Raw genomic sequence first — 24,350 nt, forward strand, 5'->3', positions numbered from 1 at the left:
AAACAAACACCGGTTTAAAAAAAAAAATAGCTAAAAAAAGTCATATTTTATTGATGTCAGAATGGTAGATTTGCCCTTACATGCAGCAGCAACAGGACTAAAGCCAGTGTGCAATATGAACATACAAACACCTGTAAGTTGTTCTGGGATTTATATCTTCAAAGTAATGTTTACACAATACTGTCATCTAAAAATGAAAATCAACGGAAGTCTTTGATCATTCATACAAACAATATACATATAAAATGTACAAAAGGTTCAAGAAATGCATAAATATTCGACTATAAAGAATCAAGACAAATATGAAAACGCTAAATATTAAAATATAAATTAAAAATAAGGCAATTAGCTTTGTTCTGAAATGTGTAGCGCGGCTCCTTTTCGCCAGATGGCGCTGTTCTATCAGTTTGTGGAGGACCGTCAATGCAAAAGCGAACATCTGAGGTAACATTCAGCAATTCATTTTGTAATTTGTTTGAGCCAAGTGATACAAAATAACTTAATTTAACATACTCGAATGTGCAACTATGACATGGCAAACGCTGTATTTGTGTTGTGAAGAAAAGTAAAATACATTTCTCTGAAAGCAATGATCTGAACACATTCGTTTAAACTGCAAGGACTGTTCTCGTAAGTTAAGCAGTTTATCCTTTTTTAACTTTGGATGCAGCAAGGCCTCTAAATGACCTTTAAGCAATAACAAACACAAACCTGTTCAACTTTGTTCTTGTTCAAAGGCAACGCCAGTGTGTTGAACAACACACACGAGTCGAGGTTTTCAGATAACTTTAGGCAGAATAAAAGTCCACAGTAAATTCACGGACAGCATAACTTTTCTGTCGGAGCAGAGGCTTATTTGTATGAATTATTCAATTATCTTATCAGTGATGAAAACATTCTGTTCTGAGTTATACTTTTGTCTCAGTATCAGTATGAGATACAAAAATTCTATAACATTTTAAAATGTTGCTATGTCACAGTTTTGACAAAAAACATAAAGCAACTCAAGAAATATTTCTTCAAATTGAAAAAAATTCTTAAATTTGATGAGACGCTGCAGAAATTACATCTGAATTATATTCACATTGAAAACAGTTGTTCTAAGTTTAAATAATATTTCACAATAATATTGTATTCATGATTTAAAAAACGCACCCTCGCTGAACAGAAGTCAAAAACTTTTGACTAGGAGCGTAAATGTATTATAACCAGTGTTGGGGATAACACATTACCAGTAACGTGAGTTACGTAATAATATTACTTTACTCTGTCACGAGTAAAGTAACGCAATACTTTAAAAATTAATAATATTTGAGTTACTTTTTAAAAACTGTTATGCAAGTTACTTTTTATTTGAATTAGCTTTTAAAAATAAATTGCTGAATTAAAATGAAGGTCTTCACATGATTTTAACCGCATCAATGAAGAAAAGGGATTAATAAGAACTAAAGACAAAAAGTACAAAAGGAGCAAACACATGGCTTTACGCTTTCATTAATCCATATATACGGCATGTATAGCTCTAGGATAATTGAAGTTCTCAGAAGATAACATTATCTTAAATACTTTTTTTGTGTATGTGTGTGTGTTTTAAATGGTAAATGAAGGTTATGCAGTTCGTTGTTAATTGCAGAGCTCCTCTATTTAAAAAAAGAAGAAAATAAATCCCTGCAATTTCTGAAAGAGATCAAGCCTCAGTCAGGTAAGGAAAAGTAACGCAAAAGTACCTCAATGCATTACTTACCATAAAAAGTAACTAAGTAACGCAACTAGTTACTTTTTTGGAGAGTAACTCAATATTGTAATGCATTACTTTCAAAAGAAACTTTCCCCAACACTGATTAACAGAATAATGGCCCTGAGTTTGCCTTTAATTTACCAAAACAGAAACAGGTTTTCTGCAGCTTTGATGAAGATAAATTAAATTTAAGGCTTCAAGACTGATATTTGTTCTGTTTTTAAGCATAAACTTACTTATAATTATAATTATTACTTATTTGTATCTTTTCTTAACAAAGCAAGATTCACGCAAACATATCTTTGGACGTTTACATATTTATACTGGCCTTAAAATCTGTAAGGGTGAATAAACACTTCATAACACCCAGAGAAATTCTAGTGAAATAGTTACGAATTTCTTTGAGGCTTTCACAGTTAAAGGTATCGAATGGACCTTTTTTTGTCTTTACGAATTATTTTCAGTCCTGCAGTAACAGAATATTTGATACTTTGTGAATTCTTATATGTAAATTTAAAGCTAACGATTCCCCATATAATAATTATGTGCCATTACATTTGCGTTCGCTAAAATTTACAGTGGGATTCACAATTGTTATATTTCAGCTCTTATTGCCTCATTTCTAGGACTCAAAATAAGGTTTTCCGAATGAGAATATTTACATTGAGGCACATTTGAGTGTGTTTTTTCTGAGTATTAATAATGTCCAGAGGTGTTGCAGGTTACGATGTCTTGTCGTCTGGTCTTTGGACACCAAAAGCTGTGATGAAAACATTGACTACTACAACGATGAAGACGAGAGCGGTGACGATGTTCTCCAGGAGATTCAGTATGTAATGTTTACTTGAGTCGTTCAGATTCCACTTCACTGCAGGACAAAAACCAGAACAGCAGCTCATTATAACATGCAGGATATGGACATCCAGTACAACAGCATTAAACAGCTTCTAACAGGGCTAATTTATGTAAATGTTAAGTTTCCATCTGTAAAATGATGATATTTAAGTTGTGGAGGTTAAAATCCCACTCTCTGATCAAAAGCACACTCATCATGATTATTGTAAATAGGCCTGTCACGATATCTATTTTTGTTGTACGATATATTGCGATAAACGATATTATTGTTATTTCAAGACCATTTTAAGCCACTCAGTATTATATAATGCCAATATCATCACAATGCAAGTACACTCTTCCAAAGAACACATCATATTTTATTCTTAAGGATATATTAATTAATTATAGTCATTTTAACTCTTTAATAATCAGGTATTGGAATCAGAATGTGAAAATGCATATCCTAAAGAAATACTAATACATTTTAACAAAAAAGTGCAACAAAGGCTGCGATATCTGCTACCAGATCTATTTTCAGTTGTCAAACACCCACATGAAAATTTACTATAGTAATTTATAGTAAATACTATAGTACTAGTTTTTTTTAAACCATACTAACACCTCCAATAGTGATAGAGATGTTGCGCAATCAGCTAAAGTGTTGCTAGAATTGTTTTTTATGTATGGGCGATATTAATTGAATCACCAAAAATGATTGAGGTCATGTCCATGTGTTGTGTGATAAGTCGATCTATTGATTATTATGACAGGCCTAACTGTAAAACCTTTCAAATCAATTAAATGAAGCCAATTTTGCCTAAGTTACAGATGTGCTGTTTAAAATTGAGAAGAGAGGAGGGAGAATTTCTCAAATTGGGAACCTCTTCATTTGATTAATTGACTCTCACTTCCATTGTGTGGTTGAAAGTAAAAGTGAAAGTAAAAGCGTTTCTGGTGGGAAATACCAAAATGTTGCAGGATGTACTTTTACCAGCTGATGTAAGTATGATGTAATATTAAATCTGTAACATACGAACAGATGCTAGTCCTGGTGCTGTTTTATCTATTTTGCTATCATATGCTGTTATGTATACTGTAGGAATGAAATGCAATGTTTTTTAATAAATAAATAAGATCGATTTCAGTCCCCTTTAACAAATTGTAAAATGTTAAAGGAATTGTTTACTTGTGTCTTGTGAAACCCATCTTCCATAAACAAAAATGGGGTTATTTTTTTTTTAACAAAACAATTATGTAAACAGGCAGATCAGATTTATTGAGGCGTTCCGTTTTGTACATCATTAAACTTGCAACAATGTGGTACTTCTCCGCGGTTTAATGAATTAGAAGGAAGAGCGTGTGTGGAGACACCGACGCTGTAAACAACACCAACAAGGAAACATGGAGGAGGAAAGTGGTCAGTCGCCACAATTTGCTCCCACCAGACCTGAGATCTCTCTCGAACCGACAAATTCCTCTGAATGGTGGAGGACACCATATTTAAACCATAGGCGCAAGCTGCGATGATGGCCCTTTCCCTCCTCCTCCGCCTCAAAATCATTTTAAAGTTGGGCGAACTTCGCATATTTCACAGAGCTAAAAACAAGACAATTTCTTCTATTGTGGCTAGTGTAGCGCAGATGCTAGAACCCGCCTTTACGCATGCACGACCTCATTAATTGTAAAGCAAGTGTAAACACATGAATCGGATATGGGTCCCAATTAAAAGTACGTGTAAACGGACAGGCAAATCAATCAGATATAGGCAACAAATCGGAATTGGGCATCAAGACCTGACAGTGTAAACGGGGCCTAAGAAATTAAAATAAAGGGGGTTGTTTTTGTCCTTTGTTTTAGATTTTTTTTATGATTAAGAACAGGATGAACTTTAACAATTTCTTTTTTTTTTTTGCATAAAAAGTCATTGGTTCAGAACATGAGAATAAGTAATAAAAAAACTACATTTTGTCAGTCATACTTTTGAGATGTTTATATTGTGCAGACTTCTGTACATAGTGTTCAACTAGATTGAAATGTATTTGTATCTAAATATCTATAAAAAATTATTTAATTTATTAATTTTATTATTTATAAAAAGCTTGTAATAAAATATCAAAATGTGGGAGAAATAATGTTGTACCATTTACTTCAGCACATCAGATATCTTTATATAAAAATGAAAACATTTTATCCTGACCTGTCTATATATTTTGGAATTATTACCTTTATTTTGGATAGAATAAAAGCTCATTTAAATTATTATTAGCCCCCTTAAGCAATATTTTTTTATTTCGATTGTTTAAAGAACAAACAATGGTTATACAATCATTTTTTAATTACCCCAACTTGCCTAGTTAACCTAATTAACCTAGTTAAGCCTTTACATGTCACTTTATGCTGAATACTAATATCTTGACAATTTTATAGTAAAATGTGATGTACAGTCATCATGGCAGACATAAATGAAATCAGTTATACTTATTAAAACTATGTTTAGAAATATGTTAAAAAATCTTCTCTCCATTAAACAGAAATTGGGGAAAAATTATAAAAGAATTCAAATTTAACAGGTCTAATATTTTTGATCTCCACTTCGTGTGTGTATATATATATATATATATATATATATATATATATATATATATATATATATATATATATGTGTGTGTGTGTAGATATATATGTGTGTAGATATGTGTGTGTATATATATATATACAGTATATATATATATATATATATATATATATATATATATATATATATATATATATATATATATATATATATATATATATATATATATATATATATACATTTTTCATTTTGTCACGTGCTTTGTATTTTTTAACTATATTAAATTAAATTAGGCTTGATTTCATATCATTCTAATGTTTATGTTGGCTTTTATTTCATTTAATGTTTACCTTTTTTAATTTGAAGAGTAGGTCAGTGTTAAATCTATCTAACCGAAATATTGCTTGAGGACCAGGGTGTTTATCCAGTAACATGCCTTTACGAGGGTAGATTACAGTATGCTTGAGTTGATCTTTGCTTTTGGAAATTAATAATTGCATTGAATTTGACTTTTCTGCCCTGCAATGGCCCTTCTTTTCCTCCAATATAAATATATATATATATATATATATATATATATATATATATATATATATATATATAGATAGATAGAGAGAGAGATATACTGTATATATATATATATATATATATATATATATATATATATATATATATATATATATATATATATATATATATATATAGATAGAGAGAGAGAGAGAGATATACTGTATATATATTATATATATATATATATATATGAGAGAGAGAGAGAGAGATACTGTATATATATATATATATATAGAGAGAGAGAGAGAGATCTATATACTGTATATACATATATATATATATATATATATATATATATATATATATATATATATATATATATATATATACTGTATATTACTTTAAAACAATTTAGTCTCTTTTCAGGCATAACCTCTTAATTTCATCATTTTACTGTGATTTTCATAGTTTAATGTGTTTCACAGTTCATTGCACTTACGATAATAACATTAATCTCATGGCATGTTTCAGATGTAATCATCTATTAAGTCATTCCTGTCTTGCACCTGTAAACTCTCTGCAGAACCGAGGAGAGCTGGTCTCACCTATGAAGATGAGCAGGATGCCCACGATGATCTGCAGTGTGAGGGAGATGCTGATGAGGGTGATGAGGGGGATGTAAAAGGAGAAGGTGGGTCCGAGCTCCAGCACCGTCTTCAGCTGGGACGCATTGGCCATCAGCAGCGCTATATCCAGCATGCTCTCTGCTGCGCTCTTCTTGTTGGCGTAATGGTTCATGTTAAGCGGGGTGTTCCTTGACATGCGGCCCTGTTGCGGACGCTGAACACAACCATGAAAATAAGTTACTCATTACATCCATGGAACAACCAGACAAGGTAATGAATACATGGGAATCATGCAATGCTTACTGAGGGGGAATTATTTCACAATATTTTAAATTGGCATTATGTTAATTAGTTCAATTAGCTTTAGTTTGTTCTTTTTAACGTTTTCTTTATTAGTATTTTTGCTGTGTGATTTCATTATTTGTATTCATTTGTGTTTTTAAATCTTGATGATAATTTAATTATTTTGATTTTAGTAAAAGTTAACTTTTTATTTATTTAAATTATTCAGTTTAGTTCTAGTAATTTTGGTGACCTTAAATAAATTTTATTTAACCGTTTCAACTTGAATTTAATCTTGACTTTATTTTATTGAACAAAATGTTTGTTTGTCTTTTCAGATTTAGAATTATTGTAATAAAAAACTAACATGAGCTTATTGAGGAATATTGGAAAAATATTTAGTGATTAGTTTGCAAACAATATTACTTTAATATGGTATCTGTACCATTTTGAATTGGCTTTTAATATAATTAAATTTATTTGTTTGTAATTTTGCGTTGTGTTTTGTATTTTTAACCATGCTGTCAAATTAGGTTTCATTTGAATTTTTATTTCACTTTATTGTTTAGTTTACAACTTAATTGCAATTGTTTTTTTTTTCATTTTAAGTTTTTCATAACCCCTTCTGTAGAAAGAAATGAGTTACAGAAAAGATCTACATGCAATGTTCCCAGAGGAATATTTGGAAAAATATTTAATATTTTTAGATTAATATTTTAAATACTGCTGCAGTAATTTCTTTAGTTCATAAAAATATCCTATTTTAAATTTAGTTTTTTGTTTTTTTATTTTAGTGTTTTTGATTTTGTCATGTGCTTTGTATTTTTTGACTATATTAAATTAAATTAGGCTTGATTTCATATCATTCTAATGTTTGTTTAGGCTTTTATTTAATTTCAAGAGTTCACACTTAGCTGATGATTTAATATAAGCTTGTTTGGCATGCTGTCCCGGGAGAGAGCCCCGAGCTCAAGGGATCCTCGAGCCCAGGGCTCCCTCCAGATCATAGAGCGAGAGGGTAGCTTGAGCTTAGGTAGATCTCAAACTCCCCGGCTGCAGTAGCTAAGGAAACACTTGAGGAGGAAGGGAGTAGACTAGTGCCTGAATTGTTTAATCTGTTATGAATTATGTATATCTTTGAATGCTGGGAGGAAACCGGAGGACCCGGGGGAAACCCACGCGGACACTGGGAGAACACACAAACTCCGCACAGAAACTCCCACCAGCCGGGCGAGTACCAGAGCTGGCAGTGTTCTTGCTGTGGGGCAACAGTGCTAATCACTGGGCTGCTGTGCCACCCGATCTATGGAAAGGAGAAGGGGAGGAAAGGGGGGTTTCTTCCATATGAAGATAACTGTGGACTGAAACTGTGGTTAATTATAGTGAATGGGGAATCATACGATTGGGAGATCGTGATTAGTTAATGCGAGACCAGCCGTGATAAATCAGAAGCACGTGATCCTCTCAAAATTTGTTTATAAATAAACTTCACTTGAAACTAATTTGAAGAGTAGGTCAGGGTTAAATCTATCTAACCGAAATATTGCTTGAGGACCAGGGTGTTTATCCAGTAACATGCTTTTACGAGGGTAGATTACAGTATGCTTGAGTTGATCTTTGCTTTTGGAGATTAATATTTGCATTGAATTTGACTTTTCTGCCCTTCAATGGCCCTTCTTTTCCTCCAATAGCCCCTACAAGTCATCTATTGTCATATTTCTCAGTTTTGGAAGGAACTGAAAGTCACTTGTATTAACACTTTAGGATGTGGGAGGTTTTGTGGCATGTGAAAGGAAGGTTAGTTGACCCTGACATGATTTCCTTCCTTCTGTTTTAAACACAAGACTAATATGGGAACTACTGGTAGGGGTTTTAAAAGCCTCTGCACCACAGAAACCTATCAAATGTCAAATTAAGCTCCCTAAAGCTTTCATTCCAGTACAAATGTCTATTTATAACTGATTATTTCTTTATATATGAGCTTAAGAATTCTTTTTTCTGTGAAAGCTGCTTTAGGAAATTGTTTGACTTCCTCTCTGTGTCGTTCTGAAAACACACTATGAAGTATTGAAGTCACTGAACTTTTAGAATAAATACATACACTGTGAAAAGTGCTACGTTACACACAATTGATTTATGTTGGGACAACATGAAGGAATTAAGTTAACTTAAGTTAATTAAGTAAATTAAGTTAATTTGTTTTTCTTACAAATTTATTTTATTTATTTATTTTATTAAATTAAATTTATGTGAAGCTGCTTTGACACAATCTACATTGTATAAGCGCTATACAAATAAAGGTGAATTGAATTGAATTGAAATTTAAGTGGATTAAACATAAAACAATTAAGGTGACCCAAAAAAAACTCAAGGATTGTGTTGTTTCAGCTCATTTTTAATAAGTTGTTTTAACGAACAGAAAATATATTTTATTTTGAGCGTAAGAGGTTTGCAATACAGTTGTTTTTTCAAATGTACAGGTTGTTCTTATGCCCTAAGTATACTTGAATTTTTACACATGCTAGGGTAAGCATGTATTGTGCATGATAGTGAATTTTGAAATTTGTGTTTTGATTTTGACATGCATCACTGAAGTATGTTGTTCACTTTCTCACAACAGAATGATCATGTGTTTTTCAATAGAATTAGAGTCTGTTTTTAGTTGCTGTTCAAGTACATTCGATTTTTGACTACCTCAGAAGTGGTACAAAGTGGACCATTTTAAAGCCTTGTTGAGCTGTTTTAGAGATGTATTAGGTGTCATCCACTTTTGATCACATTGATAAAAACACATCTTGATAGTAATGTAAACAGAGCCAAAAACCAAGCTTTTCTTTAGCATACTGCTCTCAGGAAATGCTTGCACTGTCAATGGAAATTTGTTTAACAAAAGTTGCACAATGGCTTTGACGTTAAAGTCAGCAGGAATAGTTAAGTTTGTTATTTTCTTCCTATTGTGATATCCAGTTGAAATGATTTCTGAATTGAGAATTTTTTTTTTTTTAGAATGGTGCATTATTTTCATCCTTTGGGAACCGATTGGATTGTTGAAAGATGGGTGTTGCCAGGGCCAGATTAACCAATGGGCCTTATGGGCACAGGCCCAGGGGCCCGTGCAAACTCGGGGCCCTTGCGAGGGGGGGGTTGGGATGCAGATTTTGGAGTGTCTATTTAGGCTAAGTGCAAATAGTGCACCTCGTTGGAATAAGCTAGTTTAGTGATTCTCGCCCATCACTGTTTGATTGACAGAGACAACATAACTAAAGAGCGCAATCAACAGCAGCTTGAGTGGCGTAGCTTGTAAAGCGCTTGGCATGATCGATCATGAACCCGGTTCGAATCCAGCTTCTGATGAACACAGTCTTCTTTCCCCCCCACTATAAATCAGATTTTAGCTACTCTTCATCACGAGGAAGACAAGTAGGAATCATTAATAAGTGTGTGTATTATAGAAGACTCAGATTCATACAACTGGATTGGAGAGGTGTTATATCCAAATCATATGCATTATGAGTTTGTAGAAGTTATACATTAAAAATACCTTTTAATTATATATTTTATTACTGCTTCTGTGAACTTGAACAAGTACTGTATATTAAAATCCATTAATTTTCACTCGTATTAGTATTTTTTCAAATTATGCTTTAAATGCTTTAAAAATAAGTTAAATCGTTGTAGACTAGAAATATATGTACTGTATATCATTTATTTTAAATATGTGGGCAATACATTATAGATTAATTTTATTAAAAACTATTATATTAATCTTATTTTTTAATTCAACTATAGGGATGCGGCCAGGTAGGGGCCTAGGGCCTAGGTGTTGCTAAACAAAATGGGGGAAGATTTGAAATGTGTTTGCACTCAGTGAATCACTGTCAGCACTCTGGTGCACATTTTTTTCAGTTGACAGATGAAAACAAGAAAAAGGAGCTAAATTTTACAGATGGACTCGTATCTTATTTGTTAAACTACTGCCTCCAATAAAGGCAGAGGAAAGTGAGACCCTCACTGATTGCCCCACCCTAAAGGACTGATAGCCCCGCCCTAAAGGACCGATAGCTTCAAAAGCATTCCATGTGGCCATGAGTGAAGGAAAGTAATTTTAAAGGTGGTGGGAAGGTAATGATATTTGATTTAAGATTATTATGGCACATGCATTTATATATATATAAATATAAATATACAAAGACAGTTCACTGTGATTGCTGTGAATGGGGAATAGTGCAACACTCAGTTTGTCATCACAGTGAAGGAAGTCACACCTTCCAGTTGAAATAGCCAATCGTCATGTAATAGGCAGGATAAAGTACATCCTGGCTGTTGTTTTTGCAGAATAAAGACCTTCAATCTTATACAACAGCGCTCCGTTTCATGTTGGGCTGCCGATAACTCTGATAACAACCGCCTGAATGTTCTTTATCCCTTAATGCTAAAGCATCAGCAATAATGGGACCGGTCACTTCACATTTTGTTGCAGATTTGAAATATGTAGCTTAATTGCGAGTCCAGCATGCAATTTTGGAGACTTCAGGATTCCCCCATTCATTTAGGATTTTGGTCTTGGATAAATTGCTTGGGGGTGTTGCTAATATGGCCGCCAAGTGAACAGACATTTCTTGAAAGGAACTTTGTGAATATACAGTATATGTTAGTATTATGTTAGTAATTATGTTAGTATTTTTACTTTTTTACCTTTTTCAGCTTGACTCTATAACTTCAGAATGCTAAATCATGCCTGAGTCTGGATATGTGATGGTCAAAAACGTCTATCTAGTGGATTTTTACAACAACTAAAAGTGAAAACAATGGAAAAATACTGCATACATTGCATGAATCTATATCTTCTGCGTTTGATGGTCAGCAGTTTTGAATTAGTTCAAATTCCTCCTGCATTAAGAACATTACACCTCAAGCATTTAGAGTTTTTATAGTGCACGAGCCGTTGAACTCACAGTGTATTTTTGCTGAGCATGAGGGGGCCTCTTAAAAAGCTGTTATCTCAAGAAATCCCACTTTCTTTTTAAACGAGATAATGCACAGCTGGTCATATGATCTGTGAGGTTTACCTTTCTGAGAACACAGAGGAAGAGCTAAGCTTCTCTTTGAACACAAAAGCCTTATTCTTGTCTATTATGGCGAAGGAGAGGTCAGACCGCAGGTGTATGAACATATGAATTGCCTTTTCATAGTCACGCTAACCGTTTTCAATGTAAAAAAAAGTTTATATGAAGGAAGAAATAGTCTCACCTTTGGTTAAGAATGACTTCATATCCAAATATTCTCTGGGTTTTTTTTAAGGAAGGTGATGTATTTGAATATGTTTTAGTCTAGTTGGCTAACAGAAGAACCCTTGTGCTTACATTAGGAGTGGCAAAGCAAGTAGAAAAACTCCCTGTTTCAATGAACCCCAAACACTCATATGCTGACAGTTATATAACACCCTTCCTGTTAAAAACTGAAGCAGTTATCTGAAAGTTGCAGCCTTAGGTGTCTTCCTCTTTTTATGTCCTGCTATGTATCCACGCATCTCATATGCTGTTAAAAAATAACCACAAGGTTTCATACACATAAATAAATCATTCATTAACATGAAGAAATAGCAAGCCTGTCTGATTTTAAGGATGTTTCAAAACCATGTTCATCATAATGTTAATTTTCCATAAGTTATTAATACATTATAACAGCTGAAGTGGTAAAGTGTGAATTATGTTCATTTATTTAACAGACTGAAGTCAATTTTTGCACGTAGCTCCCACATGATGTGTTTGTGTGTGTATAATGCTTATATTGTTTTTCAGACTTGGGTTGAGCCACTTCACAATGAAGTATCTTGCTTAAAACAGCACAGCTGCCACTATTAATTAATAAACAATGTGATATGGATATGTAATGCAGTCAGCAAAGCAGCTACTACAGTTCATTTACATTTCAGACGTCAATTTTAAGCATTACCGTGCTTATACCTTCATGCTTATGAGTGTAATTTCTGGTTTTAATTTGAAGCTAGACTATTTGTTGGAAGTGTAGCACTATTTTGGATCACCTGGTATTGAAACCGACCATAATATTACTCAAGTATTACGTCATACTAAAAGCAAGTGGAGGCGTCGTCATGACTTGGCATAGAAATTACCCACATGGAAATCACTGACCTTTCAGTTAGCCTAAACACACAGATTTAAACATTGGTTTTGCCCACAGGAATGATGATATGTTTGATTTTGTGTGTTTTAGGATGTTTGTTGAATGGAGAAATCCCGCAGGTGGTTAGATGTCGCTCATTTTTCTAACCACAGGACCTCAACCTTTCGGGAGTTTTTTTTCCAGTGCAAATGCTGATGTAAGTGTATGAAAGCTCATTGAAATTCAAGGTTACGTTAATGAAAAATGCATGTTAAGTGTAAGAGCTGAAAGGCATTTCGATGAGAAATGGTGACCTGCCAGAGCATTTAAAATACACACTTTCCCTTTTCTCTTACACTAGTGTAAAATATGCAAAGTAAAAATGATTCTTCTAAATATGTTTCTAATATGCTGATTTGCTGCTTGAAAACACATAGATGTGTCAATGGTGAAAGGTTATGCTACTTAAATTTGTTTTAAAGGGCACATAGTTTACCTCTTTTTTATGATTTAATATTAATATTATGGTTCTTCTGAGTGTGCCAGTTTAGGTTCAGTTTAAAACACAATTCAGATTTTTTTATTATAATGTGTTAAAAAGTGTCATGTTGGGGGTGTGTCTACAGTTCGCTGATTTGCTTCACATGTAAATTAGTTTCGGCTTCCCGCCAACGTAACAAGGGGGCGTGGCCTCTGTTTGCAACAGAGTCTGACAAGAAGACTCAGAGGAGAAGGAGTGAGAGGATCACCATTCAGTCGTACATGTACGACTCTGACACAGACCAAGCAGAGAGTACAAAATCATTTGTGTCTTTGTACAGTTTTACAGCCAACTGTGTGCTAGTTTCAAGTGCCGAGCTTGTACACAGAAACTAATAACCACGCACACTGAATTAACTTTGACTGAGGCACCGGATGCGCCGCTCGAAGCCGCGACACGGCTTACCAGACACTGTGGCACACCAGAGACATGAAGTGTCCCGAATCATCGCGCCACGCATTTTTTAATTCTAAACATAGGTTTCTGCAGCGGTCCGCGGCGCCCAGCCGTCGACTTGAGTGTACCCTGATAGAAACCGATGGTTAGAGTTCTAAAACGCATGCTAGTTAAGATCACAGGGAGCTTCTGGGATCGCGAGAAATGCAAACGGCTGAAGTATAAGGTAGACTCAATAAAAAGTACACATGTTTGCAAACCTACCTAAAGATACAACCAATAATTCCGATTAGAGCGATAATGTGGAGAATATTGATCTTGTGTTGAGCCCAATGAGCCTTGCATCTAAAAATAGAGCTAGGGTGTTCCTTTAGTGATATCGTTTCGACTCACGCTGAAAATGGCGGACGTGAATCAACAAACTGAGGATATGATGACGCGCCTGTCAATCAATATTGGTGGGCGGGGGGACCGCTCTCCTACGTAAAGTTGCGGTCAGTTTGAAAACCGCTCCAATTAGTCCACCATTTTTTATGTTGTTAAATTGAAAAAAAAAAGCATTGGGTGTGCTTATATCACCCCAATATGACAGTCTATACACCATACATGCACATATGTCTGTCCAAACAGCTTGAAAAGTAGATTTTTTACCATAGGTGCCCTTTAATATATTACCATTCAAAAGCAACATTCACAAAAATATTTATTCTAGTGAACAATGAAGACTTAGAGGAATAGGCCTTAAAATTGATATTGATTTACGCATTTCACAATATTACTTTTATTAGATTTTAATCAAATAAATGTAGTATTGGTTGCAGGGACAGGCCAGAAATTTGAAATTGGTTGTATCTTGGTGCCTACCTACATATATAAATATCCAGAGTGTTAAAGCATTCCCTTTGTCATAGAACGCAGATCTTATCATTCAAGATGAGAAAGCAAAAATACAGATTTTCCTTCTGAATTTGCTATCCCACAGAAGCAGGCAGAGGTTTACTGAATTTAGCCAGTTTACATAAAGTTTTGATGTTTAATAATAACTGCAAATAATTAACATAGCCTATGTCTTGCTAATATTTTCAAACTTCTTGCAAATTAATCTGTAAAATACAAACGATCGCCAAAACATTAGCTACAATAAAAAAAAATGAGGGTTTTTATTTAATACAGAAAACAACGCAATTATATTATCATACCTCTCACACTACTTATTTTCTAATCTTCTTTGTTGACCTGCGTTTTAGTCAGTTGGACAGTTTCATTTTCAGAGCTGCAGCCTCAGTCAATTCCAGCAATAAAGAAGAAAAAAAACGCTCATATGAGCAAAGTGCGGAGCAACTGTTGGACATTTTCGTGCAGTGGAGGGGAATTTAAATTTTATAGACAAACAATGACTAAAGGACGCTGTTAATCATCAATATTGAATTTCATTCATAAGTCTCCCCCTGTTAATGACATGCTTTCTATTTGGGATTTTCCATAATAAAAATATTTTTGTCCGGGTGGGCCAGCTTTCAGTTTGAGTGGGCCAGTGCACCCTGGCCTAGTAGCCCCGCCACTGATTGGTAGGCACACACTTGTCAATGTTTCCAAACCTTTACTTTATATAAAATGTATTATAAATATTACATTAAGTCTAAAAAGACAAACAATAACTTATCAGTACCAAATGGAACTGCTATACTGAATGCTTTTAGATCTAGTTCTCAATTCTTTAAGAAACATTCGTCATCTGCTTGTTTACTTTTAGATATTTGTTCCCTCTTTGACCAGAGAGACAAATCACTATCTATCTATCTATCTATCTATCTATCTATCTATCTATCTATCTATCTATCTATCTATCTATCTATCTATCTATCTATCTATCTATGTCAGTCTGACCATCACTTAGTTTATTAAGATATTACTATAAACTATGGTAAAATAATGTTAAAGGCATGCTTTTTACCTTACAATTATGTTAACTCATCGTATGATATTTTAGCTAAAATAAGTTATGAGTCACTTACTGTAATTTACTGTATGTTGAATATTACCTTATTTGTTTATTGCTTATTGAAGTATTTTAGCCTCGTGTTTAGCTGCTCAATGCGCCGCATTTTTAATGGATCTTAAATGCGAGCTATTTGTGTCTCGCCTCGGCTGACAGAGTTTGTTAGTGTCTTCCAGAGGCTATTGTTGATGGTTACATGGTCGGGTGATCTCATCATCAGTCAGGATCGGTGGAGCGGAACAACAAGCTAATGAATAAGTGGTTTGTTTCTAAACTTTGAACAGCTTTTGTGCCGCGTAACTTATCAAGTTAACTCGACACTTAACGTTACAGACTTCCGTTACAGGAAACAAATAAACCGGTGTCCTCAAGCACCTCATGTTGCACAAAATATACACTTTATTAGGCGAGCCACACCACAACATCCCTTCAATTCAGCTCATGTACGAAAGTGCATTCACTGCTTACAGTAGGCTAGCGACAATAATACTCGAAACCTAAGGAAAACACGCCCGCAGCTTATTCATAAGTGAAATACAAATCAATAAATACATTATAATTAAACCTAGCCAAACAAAAACATTCGACACCATAGTGTAAATGTGACTGGGTTTCATAGACATCTAGTTGAACTTTCACGCTTAACGTTACATTCAATTTGCGGATCGTTTTGTGTTCATTTTGAATGAAAAGATTCTGTTCAATTTCTCTCACCGCTCCTGGATCATCCCTTCTGTTTGCATCTCCATTCAATTCCATTGCTTCTGAAGCCATAATCCTTGCTTTGATTATACCTAACAGTCCGTAAATATTTGGATTTCTGTGTGTTTGTGGTGCATTATGATCTCAAGGACGATGAGGGGGTTGGACAAGCGACTGCCAATCACTGCAGTAGCGATGTAGGATTCGTTGTTCGAGAGTCGGATCTTTCATTTGAACCAATTCATTCAGTCAGTCGAACCGCTTTATAAAACACTAATGAACAATACGCTTACAAATTTTCTAGGCGTTTTAACAAGTTTTCAGAGAAGTGTAAGTGGTTTCAAGCGTTGTTTACTGTAGATGCGAAATAAATGTTGCAGGATCGTGGCCGCAACAAAGTGTGCATAAAATGATAATACACGCAAGATAAGATTAAACCGCAAGATTAATTGGGGAAAAAAGCATCACAAAAGCCACATATATCATATGCAGTACGTAGTAGTGAAACTAGTCTGTATGTAAAACAATTGTGTTATACATTTGTTCAAAAGAATCGATTCCCGAAATTCGAATCACCACAGTTCAGACCATAGGAAAAAGTTAAAAACAAAGTTAACCGCCAATTGTCCACAATCTCAATACCAAAGTTCGAGCTGATATCAGTGTAATGTTATTAATAGCTTATAATATGCATGTACGATCGCTTCATTCGTTTAGCAACAAATGTAGACTTAATTGTGCAGTCCTAAACAAAAATATTTCACCTGTCTGACATGGTTTTGGTTTTGATGGCGTCCCAAAACGGGCATTGACCTTGATTCAGTGCCAACACAAGGAAAAGAATGTTCAGAGGGCATGAAACATTTTGCTGCCATCTAGTGGTGTCGTTGTATACAAATGTGCAATTTCTGCTTTCCTTTTCCTTGATAAAAAACCAAAACACTTTTATGAACATAAATGAACATTTAACCCCCCCCCATTCAAATAGTGCTATCTAGAACCATAAAGTGTTAGACAGTACCCAACAGTATTAGGGGGATTATTATTATTGTAATAGGGATACCTTTTTAAGTGCTACATGGCACCCTTTCTTAAGCATGCTTTATAGCACATCAAATCGTGCTATTTAGAAACATTTATTTATTTTTTAATGTAGGGTCCATTATTGTGCTCTTAAACAAAATGTTTCTACTTAAAACCACAAATGGCTTCACCTGCTTCATACAGTTGAAGTCAGAATTATTAGCCCCTAGTTTATTTTTTCCCCCAATTTCTGTTTAACAGTTTCTGTTTTTTCCAACACATTTCTAAACATAATAGTTTTAAAAACTCATTTCTAATAAATTATTTATTTTATCTTTGCCATGATGACAGTAAATAATATTTGACTAGATATTTTTCAAGACACTTCAAGACAGCTTAAAGTGACATTTAAAGGCTTAACTAGGTTAACTAGGCAGGTTAGGGTAATTAGGCAAGTTATTGTAACGATGGTTTGTTCTGTAGACTATCGGAAAAAAAATTTGTTTAAGGGAGCTAATAATTTTGACCTTAAAATGGTTTTAAAAAAATTAAAACTGCTTTTATTCTAGCTAAAATAAAACAAAGAAGACTTTCTCCAGAAGAAAAATATTATCAGACATACTGTGAAAATTTCCTTGCTCTGTTAAACATCATTTGGGAGATATTTTAAAAAAAGATTCGAAGGGGGGCTAATAATACTGACTTCAACTGTATATGGAACTACAGAAAGGCTCTATAGAATCATTTTATTGGGTTTGTTAACATAAATAAATAGATAAATAGAACTCCAAATGTTTTTTTTTTAGAACTATTTAAGAGTTATTTATTATTGAATAAGAAAATAGAACCAATCTAGAAAACTCTAAATGTTTACATTTATTCAATGTATTATACAAAATATTTTAAAAATTATATTTAAACATTTGACCATCTAATTTTCACGATGTCACTTTTTAATAAACATTCATAAGTTTACGTACTGTTTGTACAAATACAGTGCTTAACTTTCACATGCTTCTCTGAAATTTGGAAAAGTAAACCACAATGCAGGTGAAAACAATACATGAACAATTAAAACATCTATTAATTAGGCCTTCAATATCAACAAATTGTACATTTTATAAACATTTTTTGTATATATTGGTGTTCTTGTGTCATGGCGACGTACATATTTTTGGATGAAAGACATTGTGTGCTTAATGTCACAATGTGTGAACATCGCACACTGAAAAGACAAAAGACTGCAAACAGGCATTCCACAGTCTGTGGCATGTCCATGTCTGCCTCTCTAATAACGTTCATGTTGTCCATTATAATTTTGACACTTTAAGCCTTAAGGGAATCAGGAGAGCCGTTGAACTCTATGGTTGGTGTAGGACCTTGGGATTCCTATAAAACAAACATTTAATCTTTTGAGCACTTTTAACCAATAAGTCATTATCAAATAGACTGAAAATTACCCAATAATAAAGTTATAGGAATTTACTCATTATCATTTTTTCTTATCTGCTTGCCACAAAATTGTAACAGTATTTACTCACAGGCTGTTTGCTCTCCAAGAAAAAGAAACTGCTCTATTAGTTCAGCAGCAAACCCCTCCCTAATCTGCACCCTGAAATTCTAGGTCCATCACAATATGAGTTAGGAAGAGAGTATTGTTTAGCGCATAAATATGAAGAGAAATCATAGAATAAAATATAACATTCAAGCAACAAGCCTCAGTCTTAAACACAGATGCATCACTTTTAAACTAAACCAAACGCCTCCTCTGAACAAGCAGAAGCATTATACATGTCATAATATTCAATGGTTCTCTCTTACATTTTGCACTCTGAAATTATAATTAAATTTAATCTACATTTGACATAAAATACAATTTATTGAACCAAACTTGTTTTGTTTTAAGTCCCTCAGAGTTCAGCTCACTTCCTTTTGACCCCATACTTCTGCTTCATTTGCAGGATGATTGATGAGCTCACAAGTGAAGGCATTACAACATTTACTTTATTTATTTTTCAAAATTGTTTTTTTCTTCGCAATATTTTTTTAATAAGCAACGACTTATTCTCACAGTATTAAAAAAGCAGCAATAGTATAGAATTTTTATAATAAATAAATAACTACATAAAATCATTATTTCAGCATCAACCAGCAAGTCTGACATATGCATGTTAAAAAGGGCTGAGTATTGCCAAATTTTTCGATACTATAGTGATACCAATACATTGAATTCAATACTGGTTCCTGATCAATCGCAAGTCAAATGCATCTATTCTGGTAATGAAGTCATATCTTAGTTCACGGATCATTAAATAACAAGGTGTCCAATCACAGCTGACTTCATGAAAAATTACCAAAGACATTTGAGGTTACAATTAACCTCACTGTTACACCTGTTTACACCTCGTGCATTTTGTTCGGTCGGATCGCAAGTTGGGACATTCCAAGGTAGACACATTCCTGTTTAAACCTGGTGTTTAAATGTGTGCTTTTGTCCAGTTTTCTGATGATGGGGGTGTATGTGATCAAGCTTTCTTTGATCTTTGTGTACTATGAAAGCTTCGGCAATTTTCATACTGCACAAGAAAGTACTAAATCAGTTTAAAATGCTTAATAAATAGGCTACTTCATGTATAATGTGTGTGTATATATATATATATGTATGTATGTGTATGTATATGTATGTATATGTAATTTTTTTTTTCTTTTCTATCCAATAAGCTCCAACTGTACAGAATTGTTTTACTGATATAACATGTATATGCATTCTTGAAGGTTGACCATGTGCGACCATGTGCCAATACAGCAATCTTATTGAACAAGTTTCCAACCACCTCAAGAACAAAGTCCAGCCTGGCAAAAAGTTATGATCACGCGAACACGAAGACCGGGGCGGGGAATTTATCACGCGGGGCCCCCCATCATGGGTCTGCTGGCCCATCCGCTACACCACTGACCGTAAGAATCAATAACTTGCATGTTACACAATATCATCCTCTGAATAATGGCTTGTCTAATTGCTCTGGTCTTCAGAACTCATTTCCGACTTCATCAAAATCTCCCAAAATGATAGTGGTCTCTTTCTTCACAAGTTTGTTGGCATTCAAGTAGTTTGTTGGAATTCATGAGCTCTGATGGGACAGACTGTATTTCGCATCTATTTCAAAGAGATTAAAAAAAACAAAGAACATTTGTTTTCAAGTGTTGTTGTGTTGTTTAAAGGTAAAGATTTCAAGCTTAATGTTGTTCTGTTTCTCAAGTCTTTGAGGCAAGTATTTTTGATTCCAGCATTTTTGCTGACCCCAGATGGTTCAAAACAATGAAGCTGCAGAAACTGTCATAAAGAACAGACGTCTGGACTGAGTCCCTCCCTCAGAGATGTCAGGAGGATAATGCTTGCACAGGTTCAAGAGGGGAAGGAGACAAGGAAGGACAGCAACTGTTTATGCACGTAGAACTTACAGATTTAAATTTGAGGTGTGCTGTAGGCTAGGGTGGACAAATGGAAAGTTCATGCCCTCTCCAGATTGCCTGTGAACAACACATTTGTCAGGCATATAAAGGGTGGAGTGGCCCCCCAGTGGTGTGCTTAAATATGTACCATCTGAAGTGGTCCATGCCTATGCCCATGCCTTTTATACAGCATTGAAGGACCAGGAGGAAAGACAGATCATCAAAAAAACAGATACAATCAACCCAGAAAGACGGAGTTGGCCCCAGTTTTTTTGAATGACTGTGTGAAAGCACAGTGGGCTGATCCAGTGATGTCACAATTGTGGATGTATATGGACAGAGGGAGATGACCTGGACCAAGGGAACAAGTAGCAAAGGATCAATAAACTCCAATTGTTGCTGCAACAGTGGGGCAGTCTCTGTGTGGATCAAAGATTGTTGTGTAGGAAAGTATGTGATCCAAAGACATTTGAAACAAGTTCAGGTTCCTGGTGTCTGCAAAACCAAGTCCTGGAATAACACAGCCAAGCAGGACACCTTGAAGTGGTAAAAACATTGGGCTTGGCTTGTTGCCATTTCTTTTGGACTGAGATGACACTAGGATTGCAGAAGTGGTGTCTTGAATTTGTTCAATGTAATCTGCATAAGAATAATAAAGTGAACACCCCTCTTGTATCTATACAATCAAAAAATCCTATACAGATTGTCTCGGTTGACTTCCTAGTCACGAAAGACCTAATAAGAAAGTCTCATATGACACCTTATCACCCAGCAGAGATGGTACAGGGCTGCAATAATACACCCTGCCCAACTAAAGCCACACCCCTTATTTTTGCATGTTTGGACAATATGCCAAATTGCTCATGAACACTGTTGGTCCATCCCACAGAGATGAGTTTTCAGGAACAGCTGGGTACATCATCACCATAAAAGGTTATTAACTGCCAAATAATCAAGCAAGAAAACACCCTCAACTTCACCAAAATAGATAATACATGGTGGATAGATGGAACAGAATACAAATATTGTTATATCTCAACCTAAACTTGACATAGCTGGTTCTGTTGTAATGAATTAAGGGGTTGTTGGTGATGAGAGGGTGTTGCACCATGATATGTTACATCCTTGTATGTCTGAGGTAGCCTCGCCCTTGCAGAATGAAGTGGAGGTTCAACCATCTGATCTTAAGAATAATTCAAAGAACAGTAACGTGTGTATACTTGGGTTAGGGGCTATCTTACAGATCTGCCAGCACCTGTACAGAAGTATAGAGGGACTGATGATAGTATGGACACTGCTGAAGCAACTTCACAAATTCTACAGAGAGATGGACTCTCAAGCCCATTAGTTGAGCACTTGAGGAGGTCTGCACAGGCCACCAAGGACCTGTTGCCTCAGCTTTAGAGAATGTGAGGTATTTAAGTGGACATGTGTGGACATATTTAGAGTAGAAGTGGTGGATGTAAGCTGTGCCTTCCAGATGAGGGTTGGGCAAGTTGGTGTTGTCCAAGCCAATAGTGCTTCCTTGTGCTGTGCCGGAAAGTGACATCAACACCTGAGTTGAGTTTATAAAACCAAATCTATAAAGGGATGGGCCTGTTGAGCTTGTGGGAGGGGGTTTTCTGTCTGATTGCAGGTGCTGTCGAGTTTCTTGCCAAGGCTATCATAATAGGATGTGGGCATGCTATTGTTGTACTTGAATGCAAATTACTGGGAGGGATATTTTGTAGTGCTGGAGATTTCCCCTGACTAAAGTTCGGCAGCCACTGTTGACTTCTCGAATGATGTAGTCCACGTCTGGTAGCGGGTAAGAGGGCCAGCAGGAAATTGTTTGTTATGATTTCTGCGTGGTCGATACTGTGTAATATGTATTTTGTACACAGAGGAGACCCATTTAGGGTATGATAACTGAGTACGTTTGGTCCTCTGGCACTTGTTTTGTGTTTGCATGTGTGTTCATGTGAGTAAAAGGCAGTGTAAGCACAGATTATTATTCTCAAATGCAGGATATACTGCATAGTGACAAAAGCTAGATATTTAGCTTGAGTAGTATCGATAGTATGTTTTGTATGCATGGTTATGTATTGTTACAGTAGTATGATGTTATTGGATCAATTAACTTGTCTTACATGATTTTGATATTTGCTGTGTAATACAGTTGTGTATGTTGGTTATGTGAACAATTCATTTTGAGACTTCCATGCTGAATATCTCATAGTGGCCATTTTAATTGTCTTATTTAATCAATGAGTGACAATCTGCCAACATTATCTTCATGCAGTATGAACATTTTAGCTCCTACCCACCTTTCTCCTCTTTTTGGGATTTTAACATTCGTGATCATTGTATAAAGTAAAATTGATTTGTAAGTGTTTTTTACACTAATTATAATTGTAAAAGCTGAAAGACATTTGTAATGAGAAATGATGACACATCGCAGCCTTTAAAATACACTCTTTCCCTATTCACTTACTGGTCAAGTCAAAAATATACAAACAGATGGGTTCAATCTAAAATGTTCCTGCAGAAAATATTTCTAATATGCTGATTTGCTGCTTAAGAAACATTTATGACCTATCAATGTTAAAAAGTCATAGCCTACAGCTTTTTGTGTGTGATAAATGACCATTATAAAGTAATGTATACCAAAATACATTTTCTTACGGACACTGAAGACTCTTATTTTAGATATATTTACAGCAAAAATAGATATATTTCATTATTTTGCAGTTATACTTTTACTGGATAAATAGCATTGTCCAGACTTTTCAAGTGATCTGCAAAAAAAAAATAAATAAATAACCCTCAAGCCAAACAAAAACATGCTAAATAAGACTGTAAATGTATTTTGTTTAACTCAACCGTGCGATTCTATAGCCCACTTAAAGCATAACGTAACGTTACATCCAATTGGCGGATTGTTTATTGCCATTTTAAAACTGTTCTGTTCAAAATCACTCACCTCTGCTGATTCAGCTCGATTACCAATTAGCAATTCCATCCCGTCTGAAGCCATAATCCTTGCTTTGATTATATCTAACAGTCCGTAAAAGTGTTTGTGGTACATTGTGATCTCATGGAAGATGAAAGGAAAAAGGGTTGGACAAACGACTGCCAATCACTGCAGTAGCGGTGTAGGATTCGTTCTTTTGAGAGTCGGATCTTTCTGTCGAATCATTTTACAAAACCTATTTGAACAATTTGCTTACCAACTGTCCCAGGTGTTTTTGAAAACCGTTCTATTTACGGTGAATAATTGTTGAAAAGAATCGATGAATTTCGAATCACCACACTGCAGAGCCTCATATTTACCCTCCATCGCCCACAATGTAAGAGCAAAGTTCGGGTTGCACTTAATGCCATTAAAGGGGAAAGTTCTGCTCCCATCTAGTGGTCATTGAAGAACACCCAGAATTCACGTTTATTGACTGGGCTGAGAGAGCACCATATCTGTTGATAAATCTTAGTGCAAAAGATATTTGTTTTAATTACTAAGAAGTAAGAAAATGACTCTTCACAGGATGTTGTGAATCAGTAGGCCT

The 24,350-nt window shown here is 34.7% G+C and overlaps 1 protein-coding gene and 1 long non-coding RNA gene across 3 annotated transcripts; one reads left to right on the forward strand and one right to left on the reverse strand.

Annotated features, from left to right (window-relative positions):
* Positions 1-27: 27 nt before the first annotated feature.
* Positions 28-23,957, reverse strand: ninj1 (ninjurin 1). Of its 2 annotated transcripts, none has more exons than XM_056468711.1 (3): positions 23,771-23,957; positions 6,266-6,500; positions 28-2,606 (listed from the first exon to the last, which is right to left on the reverse strand). In XM_056468711.1, the coding sequence occupies exons 1-3, from the start codon at positions 23,873-23,875 to the stop codon at positions 2,461-2,463; spliced, it is 486 nt and encodes a 161-aa protein (XP_056324686.1). In that variant the 5' UTR covers positions 23,876-23,957; the 3' UTR covers positions 28-2,460. The 2 variants fall into 2 exon arrangements, with proteins under 2 accessions (XP_056324686.1, XP_056324687.1); XM_056468712.1 differs by lacking the exon at positions 23,771-23,957 and adding an exon at positions 16,345-16,486.
* Positions 6,495-21,505, forward strand: LOC130237697 (uncharacterized). Its single transcript, XR_008838568.1, has 4 exons — positions 6,495-6,556; positions 12,806-12,911; positions 20,131-20,313; positions 20,644-21,505. It is a non-coding gene; the product is annotated as an uncharacterized LOC130237697 (long non-coding RNA).
* Positions 23,958-24,350: the final 393 nt, after the last annotated feature.

This window comes from Danio aesculapii, chromosome 11 (genome assembly GCF_903798145.1).
Source record: "Danio aesculapii chromosome 11, fDanAes4.1, whole genome shotgun sequence".
Classification (NCBI taxonomy): domain Eukaryota; kingdom Metazoa; phylum Chordata; class Actinopteri; order Cypriniformes; family Danionidae; genus Danio; species Danio aesculapii.

Bases quoted from the DNA above. Each gene is read 5' to 3' on its own strand.
- ninj1 (XM_056468711.1), bottom strand. From the start codon at position 23,875: ATGTACCACAAACACTTTTACGGACTGTTAGATATAATCAAAGCAAGG. The intron at 6,501-23,770 runs GTGAGTGATTTT...GGTTGTGTTCAG, and splicing joins ATCGAGCTGAATCAGCAGAG to CGTCCGCAACAGGGCCGCAT. The intron at 2,607-6,265 runs GTGAGACCAGCT...TTTGTCCTGCAG, and splicing joins CATCCTGCTCATCTTCATAG to TGAAGTGGAATCTGAACGAC.